The sequence below is a fragment of the Penicillium cosmopolitanum genome, assembly GCF_028827165.1.
Source record: "Penicillium cosmopolitanum strain IBT 29677 chromosome Unknown utg000008l:1.0-4398992.0:1.0-4402845.0, whole genome shotgun sequence".
Taxonomy (NCBI): Eukaryota; Fungi; Ascomycota; class Eurotiomycetes; order Eurotiales; family Aspergillaceae; genus Penicillium; species Penicillium cosmopolitanum.
This window is the reverse complement of record NW_026622678.1, coordinates 2,181,596-2,200,756: the sequence shown is the minus strand read 5'-3', so window position 1 is coordinate 2,200,756 and position 19,161 is coordinate 2,181,596. Positions and strand designations below refer to the sequence as shown.

Here is a 19,161-nt window from a genome sequence, read left to right as displayed (position 1 = left end):
ACGCCACAGGCCTCCTGCTGCCAAAGCTTTGGCGAGGTCCTTAGGCCATACAGTGCCTTCACAAGCTTCCAGCATACTGCTTTCGGCAGGTTTGATCCATCCGGTGGCTTCACATACACCGGCTTCGGTAGTGTACTGTTCAGGAAGGCATTTACTGCATCAAATTGCCTTAGATCCCAGTCAAACGCAGCAACTAAACCGAAGATAATCCGTGCCGTACGGGCAGAGAGGGTAGCAGCACGCTTCTCCTCTGAAGTTACTCTCTCAAGGTCACCTCTCACACATAGACGAGCTTTGTGTTTCAATAGGTTGCCATCCTGGTCAAACTTATAGTCAAAGACCCAACGTAGTGGCAAGACCTGAACAGATCGATCATTCGGACGATCAACCACTTCAAACGTGCCTTTGCTTTTCAAGTTCCGAACCTCCAGGGCGGCTGCTGCCATGAATGCGTCACGGTTAGAGTGTCGGACCATATCATTCCAGTGCTCAGGTGCTGATGGCAGGTCGTCTCGGTGACGACTCGGTTTCTCAGCGTTCAACGCAGTAGCGAATGCATATAACAACTCAGGTGGTTCGACCGACAGTTCGTCCTCGGTAACCAGATATGTATAGTCATCTCGCCGTGTTGACCTACGCTCGCGCTTACCCTCAATAATATTGGAAGGGCTCAACGACAGATCAATGTCTCGAGGTGCTACAGCCAGCAACGGCGTAGCCAGTTCTTCGTGTAATTGAGCTTCACTCTCAGATAGAGGCTCCGGTTCAAACAACTCATTCTGCTGCTGCTGAGGCTGGTCATCCTGCTGATCTTCGTTTCTTGTAGAATTCGAAGTCGTTTCTTTGTTCACCCCCTCAGTCTCTGTAGCAGGTTTTCCGGCCGGAAAACGATGTCCCAGCGGAGACTGTTGAGATGGTCTTTCAATAGTAGGTGGCGGAGTATACTGTTGTACAGCCTCAAGATGAGTAGGTGCAGGTGTCGCTTCACGATCAGCTACTTCCTCAGGGTCATCTTCACTGCTATCCTCAATTTCAGGCTCTCTACTAACGCTCTCAGCATCAGTAGGTGCTGGATTCGATTGTTCGGCCTCAGATTCATGTCCGATTCGTCTCTCAATCCAGTCGTCAGGGAGACCTATTTCGTGGTGAATAACGCGCCATTCCTCACGGTCGTTGAGGATATCACGGGTTTCTGGGATCGGTAGTGGGTGCTCCCTCCAAAACTGTATGCCAGGGTGCCAGCGACACGATTCATCGAATACTGCGTCGCGTACGGTTTGAATCCTACCCGACGAGGGCATCCAAACTCGCCACACATTCGAAGCCTGATAACCAACCAAGAAACCAACTTCCGCACGAGGGCGAAGTTTGTGAGAACGGGGAATATTCGGTATCCGGCAATAGGTGAGACTGCCATACAATCTCAGACATGACAGGTCTGACTTTCTCACAAAGTTCTGGTCCAGGTGTGATCGTGCTTCATCCCAGGGCACTATCCAACTTCCATCCTCTAGATGGGTTGGAGTCCTGTTCAGTATATACACCGCAGCGTATACCATCTCTGGCCACAGGCCCTCAGGCAATTGGCCCTCAATACGCAGCTTTCTGGCCTTATGAATGACGACACCCCCTGAGCGTTCGCCGGGGCCGTTCATCTCAGCGCTATGTACCACAGTATGTGTCACCACAAAGCCCATTCCCTCGAGCTCTCGTTCAGTATCAGCTGTCACTGATCTCTCGTTATCTGAGTGAATTCCAATCAGGGGTATCTTCAGTAAACGGGTGGCCAGATACAAAAACGCCCTTATTCCGTTTTGACACTCTGATTTACGCGCGTGCGTATACACCCAGTGGAACCGAATGCCTGATACATAGAAATGTGTGATATATCGGTGGCCATTATGTGACTCCTTTGGCATTTCGATTAGGTCGTAATACAGCTGGCCAAACCTGCCAAACGTACGACCTACCGGTCTCCGTGATATCTGACGTGGTGCGTGTGACATACTACACACCTGGCACGGGGACTCAGTTATGCCAGTAGCCTCAGGGTCCTTGATTTTGATTCCTTCTACCATCTCAGCTGTTTTCTTCACTGCATTTGGATGTATATGGCCCAATCTGCGATGCCACACATCCGACGATGCCTCAGAGATCCTTGGTGCAATCGATTTCCGCACTGCCATTGCGTACTCGATATCACACTCACTCTCTAAGGTGGCAGTTCCATCGGCTAGTCAATTAGTTGCATCACCCTGTGGCTTATCAAACAGCCACAGTTTCGCATTATCATTCCAGGCTACACGTGCAAATGGGATGCCTCTCGGATCTCTTATACAGTTGTTCATCTCATCCCATTGGCAGCCACGTTCCTTTGCACAACCATACGAGACTAGGTTGGCTTGGAAGGTAGGTGAATGACAGGCATTATGCAATTTGACGCTGCTTCGCGCACCCGTTCTAGGGTCAATACAGGACATTACTGCAGTTCCATACCCTAAGGTGCGAGTGACACTGTCACCAGTTTTGACGACTGATTCATCAGGGGTATACTCAATGAACAGATCTCGGTCCACACAGATATGGCGATGAGTTGCTGTATCAAATACCCATTCATCCCTAAGGTGAGGCCTTTGATTAAGACAATTCAGTGCCAGCGTAGTCATTGACCAAGTACCTAGGGCAGCACCCTGTTTTTCAGCTGAATAATACTGATTGGCTGACTTGATCTCCTTGTCAATAAACTCCTTCCAATCAGGATGATCCTTGAGCATCTGGTTGATCCTTCCTTGAGTTCTCGAATCGGCACTCCAATTGGCCGATCTCTCCTTTTCATTGATATATGGACATTCCCATGGTTTGTGGTTTCTTTTACCACACGGGCACCATCGCTCAGCCATTGGCACATCCTTCAACGACCGCTTCTTAGCCGGTTTTGTTGCACTTGGCGAATCTGGTACAGCCTCAGTGCTACCTTGAAGAGTTGAGAATGCAGCTCTTGGTGCTGAATGACCTCGGAGATTGGTCGGTGGCGCTGGTGCTGGTGCGCTACCAAAGTGCTCGCGGTAGTGAGCCAGGAAGTCATTCACCAATGTACTATTATCCATCTTGGTGCTCTCGATCGTGATAGGTCGAAGTTGTTGTGTGTGCCACATTGGTGCCAAATGCTTCACTGCTAACAGGAAGTCCTTGTTAAACTTCATTTGGGTCTCACCAATAGCAATCATCCGATCTCTCATCTTCTCCCAACGACGTACAAATGCTTTTACATCCTCACCTTTCCGCGGTGGATACACTGCATTGTACATATAGTCCTGGCGATATTCCTCATTCAGGTTTCCAGAGTCAGAGTATCGGTCTCTCAACATCACTAGACGTCCATGCACAGTAGGTTTATCATACAGCTGATCCCTAACTGCAGGTTCAACGGTTGCCATAATCACTCTCTTGATATTGGCTAGTCCTCTCTCCTCTCGATCCCATCGCTGATAATTTATCTTATATAGATCGATCGCCGTTGCATTCGCTTCGGGAGACGGTGGTTCAGGGCACTCTCTCGGTTCAGGAAGAATACTCTCAGGGGTATCGGGATCGATGAACTTCCATACACGGTCGGTTTCGGCGACATCGCGGATAGCACGTATCCAATCGATCCAATCGGCCGACGTTCGCAGCTTGACGCTCTGCGAAGCGGAGATAACAGCGTTTTCCATAGCGGTATCGGGTTGTATTCAACAGTGCTGCTTTCGATGCAGATACTGTGTACAGATCGGTTCGCTCTCAGGGTAATTGACCGACGGGGTCAATTCGACAGATAAACGGTATGAATAGCCTCAGATTCGACAGAATAGGCAATATATTCACTTAGCAAGCCGGGCTCATAACTGTCGGAACAGAAATGTACGTCCAATCAGGTCCATGGGTAGTTGTCTAATTTTTGTTATGTTCGCTCACATACTAATTTGTATGCGACCGACCATGACTAAGACTCTTGGCTAAGTTACAATGATACATTCTGACCATGCCTTACAATACCAATTCCCCACTCATACCGACAAGAAGTACTCTGGGGTACGCTAGGCAGAGCGGGGTCGAACGGTCCGTATTTGCCAAATGTGGAAGGTGAGAGTGCAGATGGTTCATTCTGGGAAATCAACCATTCCGAATCTCCAGTCCTCGTTTCGACGAAAATTAATATGGCCACACTAATTTCTATCCAGAAATATTGAATTATTTAGGTAAAAATTGGACAGAGTTGCATGTGAACGGACGGATCTCGCCAAGCCATGTCATACATGACAGTGCTACCAAAATCTATTTAACAGTAGACATGTATTCTCATTGTTCAAAGCACCACTTTACAATCTCACATCAGTTACTCGCAACTGAAATTCTCGTTTTTCTTTTCTTTCTAAAAAGAACCTTCTGTCGACTTCTTTCCCACGATGACTTCCATGGACAAGGTGTTCAGCGCCTACGCTGCACGAAATGCTTCCCTCGAGTCGAGCAGCAATCCTTTCGCCAAGGGTATTGCCTGGGTTGAGGGCCAGCTAGTCCCTTTTGACCAGGCACGCATTCCACTGAGAGATCAAGGATTCATGCATGGAGACCTCACTTATGACGTGCCTTCAATCTGGGACGGGCGCTTCTTCCGTCTTGATGACCACCTTGCTCGCCTCGACGCTAGCTGTCATAAAATGCGGATGCAGTTACCTCTCCCAAAGGAGGATATCAAATCTACTCTTGAGGAAATGGTCGCCAAAAGTGGAATCAAGGATGCATTCGTCGAGTTGATAGTAACTCGGGGTCTTGTCGGTGTTCGTGGATCTAAGGCCGAGGATATTACGAAGCAGAATCTCTACATGTTTATTCTACCCCTATGTCTGGGTTATGGAGCCCAAAATCCAGTACAATGGAGGTAGCGCTATCATCGCTCGTACTGTGCGGAGAACTCCGGTTGGCAGTTTCGATCCGACCATCAAGAACCTCCAATGGGGCGATTTAACCCGTGGACTGTTCGAGGCCTCGGACCGTGGTGCAGACTACCCCTTCCTCACAGATGGAGATGGAAACCTGACCGAAGGTTCTGGCTTCAACATCGTTCTCGTCAAGAACGGAATTTTGTACACTCCCCAACGCGGAGTTCTCGAGGGGGTGACACGAAAGAGTGTGATCGATGTTGCAAGAGCCAACGGCATCGAGGTTCGTGTTGAATTCGTGCCTACTGAGTCTGTATATCAATGCGATGAGTTGTTCATGTGTACGACTGCTGGTGGGATTATGCCGATCACTTCTCTGGACGGCAAGCCGGTTGGAAACGGCCAACTTGGCCCTCTGACCAAGCGCATCTGGGATGGATACTGGGCGATGCACTATGATCCAGCTTATAGCTACGCCTTGACCTATACAGACAGCAGCAGAGCACAGAGACTATAGTAGCGACCCGACCGTGAAAGAAAATGTATTTAGAGGCCTTTTCATTTACCTTGGTCAATCGGATTTTATTCCTCGTTTCATTTCTACTATTGTGGCCAGTCTTCCTAAAAATTACAATCCATGTTCTATAACCGAGATGCCTTTGCTGTTATATGTAGAGATTGCCTTGAAGCTTGGTTTAATTATACAAGATGATATCAACCCAGCAGGATTTGAGGGCGGACCGGAAGCTTTGACTCTGAGCATCGCATATCAATGATGCCTCCCCACCATATTTCCTGGGAGCCTTCTTTGTCTGCTCTTTCCCAGATCTCCTCGCAAAAGTCAGAAGCGTCGATGAACATCTTGGAGCCACATAAACTAGTCCACCATGAGCAATAATCCCTCACAAATTCCCGATCTTCTTCCCGTCTAATCTCTGCGCCAGCAAGAAATAAGGGTAAGAGAATTTGTTTCTGGAAGTTGTTCTCTCTTCGTATACACCTGGCATGCTCCATGATACTGCGAGCAATGTATTTCGCGTTTGAAGGTGCTGGTTCGCCCGTGTCCAGCGAAAGACCCTTTCAATATAAATCAAAAGAGCATTTCGCCAGGCTTCGGTGCAGTGATAGCGATCTCGAAGCAAATCAAGCGCCTCCTCGTCAAAGTCTGTGCTGAAAGTAGGATACGGCGACGGTATACCCCGCAAAGTCCGTTCGACCTCATTTACTGCATTGATATCGAAGTAAAGATTTTCCTTTTCCAATGCAAGTTTGTGTTGTTGCGCCAAGCTTGCGATTTTGGCCATTATGACCACAAATTCTTCAAGGCAGCCGGTCAACTCCAAGTAGCTCCACCCGTCAGATTGTCCGTGTCGGAGAATGCATTCCAGATATGATAAAGGCAATACGAGCTCTTCCCGTGCCAGCAAAGCTATTGTCGCATCGTACCTTGATTATGTCAGATCAGTCTTCTGGATTGATGTCATGGTTTTATTTACCATATGAACATAGCAAGTTCGGCTCTCAGCTTGGAATTGTTGGGAATGAGCGCCGATCCGCCGCCACAACTTTCTATTATGCTTCGAACGCCTTGGAGGTGAATGTGGTAGAGTCCCACTGCGGATTGAGCAGACTAGCTTTCACAGTGAGGTAAGCATAAATGTTTTTTTTCAGGCGTTCATTATCACGTAACCCACATCCAAGTACATCAGAAGGAGCGCGGTGTCCAAGAATGTAACCGCTTTATCTTGCCAGGCAGGACTGCCGAGTGCCATCGAATAGAGCCCTAAGGACTCCGACCGGTGGGAATCAACCAAGGTTATACTATCACTGCTCTCGTTGTGGCGATTCAGATGAAAAAGCGAAGTCGCCATAACAGCGTGGAGAAGATGCTGCGACACCATATATGTTTGGTCGGAAACTCGGAAAGGGTTTAAGAAACAGTCCGCAGTCAGTGGAATGGCGCAGATATATTGATCATCTAAAGCACGTGTTAATCAGAGGACTTGTGGATAGTGCCATAAATCTACTTGCAGCAAGATAGAATGTCGTGATAGCCTTGATCTAAGCTGACGGATTGAACTTTCGCGGGTATCAATATTTGAGAGTCTGCAAAGGGTTGTAAGTGATGATCAGAGACACATATTCAGAAAAAGCCTTACAAGTATTTTCATCACTGACTTCCTCATTGGTGTCTTCTGCTGAGTAGATTCTTAGGGTGTCAAAAACCTCATAATCGGGACAAGTTTGGTTATGGTTTGATGAGAACGTTTCTGGTGACTCATTCAAGGCGTTTACTAGAGGGATGGTAAGAAAGATGGTAAAAAGGGGAAATAATTCAGGCCCCCTTACCGCAATCAGGATTCGCGTCTACAACGACTTCGTTGGCATCGGGGGACGTCAAAAATGATAGTGAAACAGGCGAAACGCCTGGCGACTCAAAAGTAGGTTGAAAGTCGGGGTTCTCTTCACGTCGCTTTGCCCTGCCGCTTTTTGACGGGAAGGATTTCGGTTTTGGGGCTGTTTTTGATTTGCAACCCAATTTATCCCCTAAATTGCCCTCCACGAACCGGAAATGGCGATCTCCTGTGGCTTTGGAAGTCTTTCCTCTCCATCGCCGCTTCTTACAAACATTCTGGTCTTGCATGTCAAATGAAGCAGTGACGGCAGTTGGTGCTGGGTAGCTAAAGCCCGCCAGGTTGCCTTTCGACGCGACGCCAAGCTGCCAGCGTAGATTCATTTTGTAGCCTCTGCAGGCTGTGCCATTGTTGATGCAAGTAGAGCATCTGGGGCGGGCACGATCACACAGAAGGTCTGACTGTTGGCAATCCTGACAAGGAGATTTCGCGCGCCCCAGACTATTTGTTCTCCGAGTCTGTGTCGACGACTGCACCATACTAGCCATGGCAACCTGCCATATGTCAAATGTTGAGGAGATGTGAGAACTTATTTCGCGGGGTAGCTCCGGGGTCCGGGGGGTATTTACTAAGCCCATTACTCGGTGGAAACCCGAGGGCGTGGCCGAACCATGGGCTCGTCAGGGCAACCAAACCGTCCTTATCTTATATCTCGAGCTAGTATAAGTAAGGTCGGATTTAATTATCAATTTGCGGATTCTGACAGTGAAAACATCATCTTCTATGCAATGTGTTACTTTGCCAATTTTTTCAATATTTCAACGGGTGTTTCAAACATTCTCTAATCAATCCTGGTGATGGGAAAAGCCAAAATAATTACAGTTCTACAAGCAATTGCTTTATTAACACATCTAGGTTCAACACTGGAACAAAAGTTGCGATTCAGCTTCCAATTATTGAAAAATGGATGCATAGGATTCAGAGGACAGCTCGAATTTCGCCTCTCAACCCGTTGTTCTAAGACCAAATGATTTGAATGTCACCGCGAGCTTGTCAAGCTCGTGTCCAGATTCACTCTCCCGTGTTGGCTTTGCAGCATATAAGCCCACATGCATATACTCCGGGGTATCTTCGTTGAATGCCCAAGTAATTTGACGAAGAGACCTCCGCGATGTTCCCTCATGCACATAAACCCACGCGTCCGCTTTATCACGAACAATTTCGATTGTTGCAGTCTTGGAGTCAGAGGCATTTAACATTGGGCTCAAGCTCCAATCAGAGAGACTCTGGGTGGCAACAACGCCAAGGTAAGGTGCGCCGTCGGTATACTCGATCCCCGCCTTGATCCACTGGAGTGGAGTATCATCGCGAGGGAAAGTAATGGCAATTCCTCCTTGGTCAAAAAGTGTCTTCCAGTCGGCTTGCACAGTAACAGAAACACTCTGGAAATCTGAAGATTTCACTTGGGTGTAAAGGTAGGGTGCCGTGAAGTTGTTTTCATCCACAGCTGGTCTCCAAATATCGGTGTCTGGAGGCGAGTAGATAGATGGTCACATCTTGTCCGACGGGGGTTGTAGCTGCAGAGTCGTAATTCATCCAATGCCAACAACTGGCTTCCGAGAAAGTCGAGAGGGCCATGGTCAAACTTGCACTGGGGGTAGGGGGGGTTTCAAGTCCGAGCTGGAAGCCAGGACCTTTGAGGTCCCTTCAAGTCCTTTAATGACTTTCAGGTGCTGGAACCCTGTTCATATTACTCGTGTAAATAGCGCATATCCCCGGTCATACAAATACTTGGCGAGACACAGACTCAAGTCATCGTCAAATGGAGGCCATTGAAAACCCCCACTTCCCCACTAAAGCCTTGGCTCACCTTCCAAATCAAGTAAATTAGTTCACTCCTCCCATGGTGGGGCCCGGGAGGAGAGACTGTAACCTGAAGATATGTCCACCTCCGAAGTCACTCAAGTTATTGTCCTTATTTCCCTGGAGGACCGACTATACTGCATGTTTACCCAATGAAGATAGATCCGTTTTGGTGGTGATCAGTATGTTTAGGTAGGGATGGAGGGAAGATAAGAAAGCTAGAGTCTAGAGCTAAACCATTTACGAATCGTTGTAATCTGTTCAAAGAATATATGGATTTATAATGTATTTTTACATATGCATAGATAACACAAACGGATAAGCATACCTATGCCACACAACGCCTTGGTATGCCTGATCGCCTCTCGGGGCTCGTACAATTCCAATACCAGAAAATGCGCAATGTGAGTTTTAATCCTTCTTTGTGCCAGTCTTCTCGGTTGGCGAAGGTGGCGGCGATACTGTCGCTTCTTTCAATTTAGCCTGTGACTTTTTGTGCTTCTCACGCTTTTCCTTGAGGTAAGTCCAGCTTTTACCCAGACCAGCAGTCAGTGGTCCCTTGATGGTCTGAACAGTGCTCGGCCAACGAATGGTTTTCATGATAGATGTGGAAATCTCTTGTTGAAGGCTCTCATCACTGGCAATCCGGCGCTCGAAGGGCCCTCCCTGCGGGCGTCGAACGATATCCTGGCTATCATTGTTCTCTGCCATCATCTTGTCGAAATCAGCCCGCGGAATACCGTAGCGCGACTGGTACTGGAAGTAGACTTTCTCACGGAATGATTCCGGTAGTCGGCGAACCATGTTCCCACGCTTGACCGGATCCATGTCCTGCACCATCGACAAGATCGCATCCGGATCATCGATCCAATCATTTTGGCTACAACGAGGATCGCTGAAGTTGACGTTGGGAAGATTTTCGATGAGCGGTGCATACAACCGCCGGAAGTGGGCCATCTGTCCAGAGACAATGTTGCGCACCTTGCCGGGGTCTTCTGCAGGGAGAACCATGCGGAGATCACCCATGTAGCTGATACCTGCGATGGTGCTATAAAGTTCAAATTCACTGAAGCGCTCCGGGAGGAGCAATAGTGCCACACGCAGAGCAGACAGCAGGTTCATTTGATTCGCCAATCGGACTTTGGGGTGATCCCGAAGAATCTTGACCGGTTTTTGCAATCGGCCCGCAAGATATAGGGTGTTCCACTGCGTAAGATCCGTGCAGAGTGTGTCCAAGTTCACCACTCCGTACTTGATCAACGTTCCATTCACCGTGATGTGAGTATTGAAATATACACCTGCTCCGAATCGATCTTGTACCTGTGAAACCATATACGATCCGAGAGAACCCAATCCGGAGTAATGGTCGCGATGTTGACCGAGGTTCAGGGAATGCCAATGTTGGGAATAAGAAACTCCGAAGATGAAGTCGATCATCTTACCCGAGCCTTGTTGCATGTTTTTAATGGCGGCGGGTGCCGAAGGGTGCGTAGAAGCGGCACTAGAAGCCCCTGTCTGGGTGAAGACGCCCGATCCATATGCGAAAGCGTATCGAATTGGGGCCCGAAATTGCCAAAGAATTTGACGCAAAGCTTCTTTAAATTCTTGGTTTATGAGCATATGTTGGTTGACACCGAAATCCTTCGACGGAAGTTCGGAGAAGTTTGAGATGGCGAGGTTTGGATTGTGGTCCCAATCGGCAGCATCGCTCAACGACGGGGATGTCGAAAAGGGCTGGGAGGAGGTAGATAGTCCGGACGGAACATTGTATAGTAAATTTGATTTTGAAAGAGTGGATTGTGAAGATCGGTAGGAAGGAGAGTCTGAGGTCGGGCGGGAATCAATGGAAATATAGCGGACGGAAGCAGGCAGCCATGGAAGGGTAGAAAGGCGAGCTCGAGACCTTAAAATGGCGCTAAGGCCGGTTCTCTGAGGGGCAAGCATCTAGCAGCAGAAGTTATCATCAGCATGAACTTGATCCCGGATGTTGAGTGCCGAGACTCGGGAACTCACAGTTGGGCGCGTGATTGCGGATCGGCGGAGCGGCGGAGTGGAGAGGGTTTCAAGGGAGCGGAGCGCGAGGCTCAAGTAGATAAAATCAAGGACACCAGCGCCTGCAGCATAAGTAATACTCTGCAGGGATCAATTGGCGGGGAAAAGGAGGGAATAAGATGTCCCACGTAGGCAATCGGTTCGGACAACATTCGGATCTGACGTCGCTCGGAGGCTTAGTCATTCGGGTAGTCACGTGCACGCGCGTGCCGCATAACAACCAATGGTAAAGTAAAGTAAACAGACCAAACAGTCCGCATCAACAACGACACCCTCGCCCACCACGACACCCACGGCCGGTTTTTGAACTTGAATTTTGGGATTTGCAGTGCCTTGCGGTATTACCCTCACTATGGGCACCGAAATGGACACATTTTCGGCCCGTCTGGCCAGTTTCGATATTGTTCTCCGGCCAGACAAGCGGAGATCTTCGAATAGCAAAGGCCCCAATGCGATCGCATGGCCTCACGAAAGCCCATCGCCGGAAGAGGTACATTATGCTTGCTATGAAGCAACTATTGCAACGGGTTTCTAACATAATTCTGCTCTAGTTGGCGCAAGCAGGCTTCTACTACAAACCCTACGAAAGCAACCCTGATAACACAACATGCTTCCACTGTCACCGCGCATTGGATGGCTGGGAAGAAGAGGACAACCCCATTACCGAACATCTCAAACACGCGCCGGACTGCGGTTGGGCTGTCATGATGGACATCCAACAGCGTAGCTCCAACCCCAAGAAAATCGAGGATCCAATGAGTGAGCGAATCATTCAGGCGCGTGCCGCGACATTTGGGACTTCATGGCCACACGATGGTAAGAAGGGATGGGTGTGCCAATCGGAGAAGGTAGGGCAACATTTCAATCTTCCCTCATGATCAATATGATAGGATACTCACATCTTAGCCTAGATGGTCGAAAGCGGTTGGTACTTCTGCCCGAATGAAGACAGCGACGACCTCGCAAGTTGCGCCTACTGCAAACTGTCCCTCGATGGTTGGGAGCCCAAAGATGATCCTTAGTGGGTGGCCCCTTCGTCCCTTCCCAAGATCTATGCAGCTAACAGTCGCCCTAGTAATGAACATTTCCGCCGCTCTTCTTACTGTTCTTTCTTTGTCTTCACACAGCCTCCTCAAAAAGGCAAGGGATCTCGCACCAAGAAATCCCGTACTTCCAAGGCTTCTTCCCGTCTCTCAACTCAATCCGTCGCAACCACTACCTCCGAAGCTCCCGAATTGGATACGGATATGGATATGGATATGGACGATGAAATAGATCAAAGCATCATGTCTCAAACCACAACCAAGGCGAAACCGGCCAAGAGAGGGCCCAAGGGCAAGGGCAAGACTGCGAAAGCTAAGAAGCAGGATAACGAGGAGGTCGAGGCCCAAATGCATGTCGATAACGTTGATGATGTACAACCTGAACCCGAAGACGAGCCCGAACCACCAAAGCCAAAGCGTGCAGGACGCGGCAAGAAGCGGGTGAGCGAGGATATCAACAACGATGAGCCTGAGTCAGTCCCTACCCAAGAGCGAGAACAGTCACCAGCCGCAGAGCCTCCCTCAAAACGCCGAGCGACAGGCACAAGAAGTAGCAGCGTTTCTCGATCGTACAATTACGAGTCTCACGACCATGAAATGCAAGATGCAGAGTCAGTGGATGAAGCGGCCCCGAAAAAGAGGGGCCGCAAACCGAAGAAGGCTACAGCAAAAGGCCGGAAGGCTTCTGATGTATCCACTTCATCTAAAGCTCTAACAAAGGAGCGTCTTCCGCGTGACTCGGAATTGGACGCAGCTATCCATGCCGACCTTGATGCTGATGCTGACGAGCCTGCGGTGCAGGAGCCCGAGCAGGAGGATGAACCAGAGCCAGCCCCGCGTACCTTGAAGAAATCCAAGTCCACAAAGAAATCGAAAGCTACTGAGAAAGCATTGGAGCCAGAAGAAGTGGACGCTCAAACAGAGGAATACGAGGAGGTCGAGGAACCCGCTCCAAAGACAAAATCCAGCAAGTCTTCCAAGAAGAAAAGCACCAAGAAGAGCAAGAAGGAGGAAGATACTAAGGCTGAGAAGAAAGCATCACAAAGGTCTATGGAACCTACACCAATTGATGATGACATTTCAGAGCATGAGCATCATGACTCTTTGGTTTCTGTTGAAACCGACCACCAGAATCCTGAGCTTGAAGCAGATCCTGTATCGGAGGCCGAGGAGAAGCCAGTGAAGAAGAAGTCCTCGAAGAAGAAGGATGAAAAACCGAAGAAATCCAAGAAATCCAAGAAGGAGCCTTCTCCTACCCCCGAACCGGTTGTTGAGCCCGAGCCCGAGACCGAAGTCGAAGCAGAGCCAGAGCCAGAGCCAGAATCAGAGTTTGAGGCTGAACCTGAACTCGGGTCAGAACCCGAACCGGTTTACGAACAACATGATACCCGGTCCCCTTCCATGTCTATGGATGAATTTGGAACCCCAGATGATATCCCGGACATGGTTGAGATGGTCCCATCTCCTCAGCCGCCTTCTTCAGAGATACGAAAAGACAGGACTCCGGTCCCTCCTAAGACGACGAAACGGTTCAGTGACATCCCTCAAGAAGAGCACCTCGCCGAGTCATTCAACGAATCTCAAAGGTCTCGTATCAGCGGGAAACAAGAGACTAGGCCCCAGAGGATATCCAAGTCCTCGAACAGAGCGGTATCACCTCTGCCACCTCCTCGCCAGAGTACTCCGTCGTTGTCACCACAATCATCTGATGCTGAGAATCGGCCACCATCCTCCCGGCTCGCTCCATCCTCCACCCCGAGACAGCAGACAATGCAGGCCCCATTAGCTGCTGCCACTCCCTCGCCTTCAAAGCGCAATCCGAATGCAGGATTCCCTGCGTCGGCTCACCCTTGGACTCCCGTGGATATCGATGAACTGTTATATGGAGAAGCTAGTGACAAGGAGAATGCCGATTTGTCCGGGATTTTCAAGGATATCAAGGCTGGTTTGACCAGCCCCGAAAAGAAAATGAATGTTGAGCAGTGGATTTTATGGAATGCGAAGAACGGCGAAGATCGTCTGAAGAGAGAATGTGAACGGCTGGTCAGTCAATTCGAGAAAGAGGGTGGCCGGGCCATGCAACGGCTTGAGGCTATTGAGTGCATGGATTAAATGATCATCATGTGGTGTTTTGTGTTTTGTGTCTTTTTTCATTCATTTCTTGATTCATAGTTTACTTTTGCTTGGAGTCTGGCGTCTTATCAGAGAGACTCATGATTTGAATATTTGCCCATTTTTTGGTGACCAATGCCAATACAGTTTCATGCCACCATCTCACATTGTACAAAGATAGAAAGAAGTTTCCAAACGCCCATGGGTATCATAAGAAGAACCGCGTATCCCTCTCTCGCCTCCCGCTATATTACACAAATCCTCCTCAGGCGATGATACCCAGTCGCCCTTCCCAGTTATCCTCTTCCTTAACACCACCCTTCCTGCGCTTTTCATTCCTCTTGCGCCTCTTCTCCTCCCGCTCCTTAGCATCCTGCTCCTCCCGATCTCTCAACCTCTCCCCAAGATCCAGTTGCCACGCCTTACGCTCCTCCTCATCCCGATCCCGCTTCCGCTTCGCCAACATGCGCAACCTCGTCCGGACCTCCTTAACCCCCGCCCGAACAACCTCGCCACTCTGCCCCGTCGCAATCAAATGCTGCTTGCTATTCAGATGCTCCACAAACTGAATATTGTCCTTGAAGGTCAGGTCGCAGTCTTGACAGTAGAATCCTGCACCTTTGCCCTTCTTGCCCATCGACGCGCCCGCAGGCACGATGGTCGTCTTACCGACCTGTGAGGAAACATTGAGTCGGTTTTGACGTGCGGTCGTCGCCTCGAGTGAGTCGTAGTCGACCGGTGCGTGGTATTTCTTGCCGAGGAGTTTGGCTTCGTAGCGGGCTTTGCCTTCTGCTTTGCGCTTCGCTTCGTCGTCGGCGGCCTTTTTGGCATATTCTTCGCGGTCCCAGGTTTTGGCGGACACGACGTCGGAGGAGCGTCCTCCTGGAGGGTTTGATTGAGACATGATGGGAGGAATATGATGGTTGGTCAAGGTATGATATGATGTTCGATGAAGTTGATCGAGGTCATTGGCAGCTTTGGATGGGCGCGGTCTGATTGGTTGGATTAGACACACCGCCTGGCCCTCCGCCTTTTGGGGACTTTTTCTCAGTAAATCACTTAAATCACTACGAGTAAATCACTGTCGAGTCTAATATAGATTGAACCTGGTTATTTCGCAAGGACTATTAGGTGTATTCAACGTGAAATATAGTGGTAGGGTATTTTATTCATTGCTCAGTCCTTCCCAGTCTCCAAATGAATGTGTTTCACACAAGATTGCTGCCTGAGCAACGTTAAACTTCTCATTTGTTAATATATGTTTGCTATTTCAAGTTTCTTCCACATCTGATCCAGGCAGCTACTAGTAGTAGTGTCATTTTACTAGTAGTACCAGGCAGATCAATTTGTGTTGACCTGCCTAATACTTTCCATTGCCCCCCTCACTGGCATCATCCATGTCTAGTCTCTATCTTTGCACTTCTTTCCCCATCACACTGCCGAATACCTAGGTATAGCACCAATATTTTTTAAAAAAATTTTTTTTTCCGAATCTTTCGACCGGAGGTTATCTCAGTGAAACATCGTCGAAACATTCCTACCGTCTCATAACCTCTATATTGACACCATCCGAGTGAAACGAATTCCACCATGGCTAGTACAAGCGGTGTCTTTACGGTAAGACACCCAGTTCCCCTCCTCGGGCTTATCGATTTAATTAAATGAAGGTATAGTTCAAATTGGTCTTAATCGGTGACTCTGGCGTCGGAAAGTCATGTTGTCTGCTGAGATTTGCAGAGCCCCGGACAGACTCTTTCGATCCCTCGTTTATCCCTACCGTTGGAATAGACTTCAAGATGCGCATAATCGAAATGGATGGGAGACGGGTGAGTTTACAAATTTGGGATACAGCTGGACAAGAAAGCTTCCGTTCTATTATCGCGCAATACTATCGTGGTGCTATGGGAATTTTCCTTGTGTACGATGTCACGAATGAGCGCTCTTTTCACAGTAAGCGTTTAAACCTTTCGCCTTATTTATGCAACTTTATCAATGTGCCCGTCTAACCATCCTCGCCAGATATTCGACACTGGGCTTCCAGTTTGGAGCCACATGTTCCTGAGTATTCGAAGAAAATACTCATTGGGAGCAAGTGTGATTGTGCAGAGAAGCGAGTTATTTCTTCTGAACAGGGTCAACAGCTCGCTGATGAGCTTGACATTCCTTTCTTCGAAGTTTCTGCGAAAGACAACATCAATATTGACGAAGCTTTCTACAAACTTGTCTCTGACATCAAAGCGAGCATGAAAAATTTGCAGAACGAACAAACTGGCACGATGGCGGTTGGTGAAAGTCAGCAGAGCCCCCCCACTGGTTCTGGATCTTGGGGATAACGGACGATGTTGCTAGGCTTTAAATTCCAATTTGATTCAATTTGTGAAACCAGAAGTATCAGGCGGAGTAAGCTAAGATAAATATAAATTTCCAGTAGCCCAGATCTGAGATGAAAAATGGATATTTCATTGCTCTGGCCAAACGACGAAAGCCTCTTGTCAAAGGCGCCATATTCGGACAGGATGGACATGGGGTTCGGGTTGTCTGGACTCATCGCCTTTACGAGCTACCGAGCGAAACAGCTTCCCTAAACACTCTGTATATCTTGCGACTGGTCATTGATAACGAGATTCTCTGGGAGTCGGACCTACAGGCGGAGGCCCTGTGAGTGGTTCTTTTGGTCGCGCAAGCTGAGGCCGCTCGATGGGGACTGCATTCTGTGAAATTATTGGGGCCGTCTCCAGCGATGCAGGAAATGGTGAAACGGACCGGAACTAAATACCGACACGAAGATTGTGAGAAGGACAAAGTCTGTAGTCTTCGATGGTATGGAAAGAGTGGCCAGGACGAGGTTGAGTGGGTTGGTAATGAGAAGTATGCCTGTTGCTAAGCAGTCGTGGTTGCCCTCTTTCGAGGGACGCAGTGAAAAATCACCAACGATGAAATCTAGAAGTCATATATGGACGAGTCTAGGGAAAGCATTATGGACTAGTGACCATTACTGAAGGAATGCCGTCGTAGTAGCTCTCGATTCAAGAGAACACGATCTACTATACAGCATCAAACCACAGCGATGATGACGTCAAAAAGGTCATATATGTGATCGTTAAGGGGTGTACATCACAAATTGTCCTCACCTCTGATGGCCTAGCGGCACAGCCGCTCGCCCGCAGAAGTTCCCCTCCCCGGGTTGTGGGAACCGCAGTCGGCATTGCAGCCTGGTGCCGACTTACGGGTGAGGATTCAGGTGGGTGGGTTGTCAAATAGCATTCCCAAAGGGCTGCTGTGGATAATGTTTTTTTTTTCTTTCAAAATATTCAACATCTTCGACATCTTTTTGCTCATTCTTGTGTGACATCTTCGGGTTGGTGGGGAATGACGTATTGCCTTTTTGGGAACAAAGTGAGGTTATCCAAAATCCCGGGTCTTGGCGACGGCGAGGATACGCGTTCGACTCCCGTCCTCGTGGTTTTTAGACGGGATATAGAATTTTGTTTCTTGGGTGGAAATAAGGTGGAATTTTGCGCGATTTCGTTTTTCGATATTGTTTTTTTTTACACCATGTATTCATGAAGATTCCGATCATTTCAAGTTCCGCATCTCATGCAGTGTTAGTTTCGCGCGTACATTAAATCAGAGAGTCCTCATCTGCCCAATACGTGGACAGTCGAATATTTGCTAGTAATTACTACTAGCACTGTATACACTCAGGCTCATACAGAACTACATTCCAGTAGACTTCTGCGTATTTATATGCTAGTACATTCTAATCTATTTTTAGCACGAAAGAACATGAAGGCCGTGCTGTGATAATAAATGAATACGTTCACCAGTAATGACTCAGAGAAGGAGTTTCCTTCTGAAGTTGAGCTCGGAACTTGAAACTGTGGATTCGGAGTCTCAGACCCAAGGTGGTTGTACTAGCCCCACAGTGTCTATAGTAAACCAAGCTACCCCCGAAGCTTGTTGTTGTACGAGTACTAGCAGCTTGTAATTGGCGCGGTCAGCGAGGCATGTTTCAGGAGACACGACCTCCATCATCATGGATCTCCACAGTAAGACAACGATTCTCGTATTTCCCCAAGCCCCAACTACTGCGCAATTGACACGTTTCAAACATCGTGGAAAACTAACTGCCTGAAAATAGGTTGACTGTGGCTTGAAATAGCTTAGGCAATCACTTTGGGGGCCGAGTACAAGAACAAGTCAATACCATCACCCCACAACTTGCAAGGGGCAACGATTACCCCATCCTTGAGCCTCAACATGGAGGAATCCGAACAGATCAGCAGCACCGCCGAGCCCCAGGAAGTTCCTACAGTCCAGCTTGCTCTAATGGATCTTCCGACCGAGCTGCACATTCAAGTTGCAGGTCATCTCAGCTACCCCGATGCCCTGGCCTTGAAACACAGCTGTCGCCATTTCTATTCGATCGTCTACACAGGGGTTCATCTCAAGGTGGACTGGCTGGTGGAGCGTTTCGAGCGCAAGCTCGAGTGTCCCATGGAGAAATGCTCTTTTCGCACCGATGAGGCGTTCTGCAACTGGCGTATTCGGCGGATCATGGAGCGTCGGCGTTTGCATCTCGAATGCCGTCGCTCTGCAGGCGGGTGTTCGGTCGTCGAAGGTCAAACCTGCGAGACCGATATGATGGCCGCTTGGTTAAAGCTGCAGAGGCGTGGAAAGCTCATGCAGAATCTGGTCGGTTGGGGGCGTGAAGGTCAGTATTGTTTAATATTTTTTTGATGGCTTCCAGGTCTGACATGTGGACAGCTCTCCTTATCGCTATCTTCGCGATGGTCTTGGAGGTAATGTGGAGAGTGT

The 19,161-nt window shown here is 48.7% G+C and overlaps 9 protein-coding genes across 9 annotated transcripts; 4 read left to right on the top strand and 5 right to left on the bottom strand.

Annotated features, from left to right (window-relative positions):
* Nucleotides 1-4,445: 4,445 nt before the first annotated feature.
* N7509_007397 (aminotransferase class IV) lies at nucleotides 4,446-5,436 on the top strand (the record flags this gene model as incomplete). Its single annotated transcript, XM_056632034.1, has 2 exons — nucleotides 4,446-4,864; nucleotides 4,923-5,436. The coding sequence occupies 2 exons, from the start codon at nucleotides 4,446-4,448 to the stop codon at nucleotides 5,434-5,436; spliced, it is 933 nt and encodes a 310-aa protein (XP_056487585.1).
* A 197-nt stretch (nucleotides 5,437-5,633) lies between these two features.
* N7509_007396 (uncharacterized protein) lies at nucleotides 5,634-6,223 on the bottom strand (the record flags this gene model as incomplete). The annotated part of the gene is made up of 2 exons (XM_056632033.1): nucleotides 5,634-5,854; nucleotides 5,920-6,223. 2 exons carry the CDS (start codon nucleotides 6,221-6,223, stop codon nucleotides 5,634-5,636), a joined length of 525 nt encoding a protein of 174 aa, XP_056487584.1.
* Nucleotides 6,224-7,254: 1,031 nt separating this feature from the next.
* Nucleotides 7,255-7,656, bottom strand: N7509_007395 (uncharacterized protein; the record flags this gene model as incomplete). Its single annotated transcript, XM_056632032.1, has 1 exon — nucleotides 7,255-7,656. The coding sequence occupies one exon, from the start codon at nucleotides 7,654-7,656 to the stop codon at nucleotides 7,255-7,257; it is 402 nt and encodes a 133-aa protein (XP_056487583.1).
* Nucleotides 7,657-8,277: 621 nt separating this feature from the next.
* Nucleotides 8,278-8,911, bottom strand: N7509_007394 (DUF1349 domain-containing protein; the record flags this gene model as incomplete). The annotated part of the gene is made up of 2 exons (XM_056632031.1): nucleotides 8,278-8,801; nucleotides 8,881-8,911. The coding sequence occupies 2 exons, from the start codon at nucleotides 8,909-8,911 to the stop codon at nucleotides 8,278-8,280; spliced, it is 555 nt and encodes a 184-aa protein (XP_056487582.1).
* Nucleotides 8,912-9,547: 636 nt separating this feature from the next.
* Nucleotides 9,548-11,080, bottom strand: N7509_007393 (phosphatidate cytidylyltransferase; the record flags this gene model as incomplete). Its single annotated transcript, XM_056632030.1, has 1 exon — nucleotides 9,548-11,080. One exon carries the CDS (start codon nucleotides 11,078-11,080, stop codon nucleotides 9,548-9,550), a length of 1,533 nt encoding a protein of 510 aa, XP_056487581.1.
* Nucleotides 11,081-11,540: 460 nt separating this feature from the next.
* N7509_007392 (baculoviral IAP repeat-containing protein) lies at nucleotides 11,541-14,343 on the top strand (the record flags this gene model as incomplete). The annotated part of the gene is made up of 4 exons (XM_056632029.1): nucleotides 11,541-11,678; nucleotides 11,740-12,036; nucleotides 12,100-12,209; nucleotides 12,264-14,343. 4 exons carry the CDS (start codon nucleotides 11,541-11,543, stop codon nucleotides 14,341-14,343), a joined length of 2,625 nt encoding a protein of 874 aa, XP_056487580.1.
* A 265-nt stretch (nucleotides 14,344-14,608) lies between these two features.
* N7509_007391 (U4/U6-U5 snRNP complex subunit SNU23) lies at nucleotides 14,609-15,247 on the bottom strand (the record flags this gene model as incomplete). Its single annotated transcript, XM_056632028.1, has 1 exon — nucleotides 14,609-15,247. The coding sequence occupies one exon, from the start codon at nucleotides 15,245-15,247 to the stop codon at nucleotides 14,609-14,611; it is 639 nt and encodes a 212-aa protein (XP_056487579.1).
* A 686-nt stretch (nucleotides 15,248-15,933) lies between these two features.
* On the top strand, nucleotides 15,934-17,005 carry N7509_007390 (uncharacterized protein; the record flags this gene model as incomplete). The annotated part of the gene is made up of 4 exons (XM_056632027.1): nucleotides 15,934-15,960; nucleotides 16,017-16,293; nucleotides 16,363-16,625; nucleotides 16,775-17,005. 4 exons carry the CDS (start codon nucleotides 15,934-15,936, stop codon nucleotides 17,003-17,005), a joined length of 798 nt encoding a protein of 265 aa, XP_056487578.1.
* Nucleotides 17,006-18,603: 1,598 nt separating this feature from the next.
* On the top strand, nucleotides 18,604-19,083 carry N7509_007389 (uncharacterized protein; the record flags this gene model as incomplete). The annotated part of the gene is made up of 1 exon (XM_056632026.1): nucleotides 18,604-19,083. The coding sequence occupies one exon, from the start codon at nucleotides 18,604-18,606 to the stop codon at nucleotides 19,081-19,083; it is 480 nt and encodes a 159-aa protein (XP_056487577.1).
* Nucleotides 19,084-19,161: the final 78 nt, after the last annotated feature.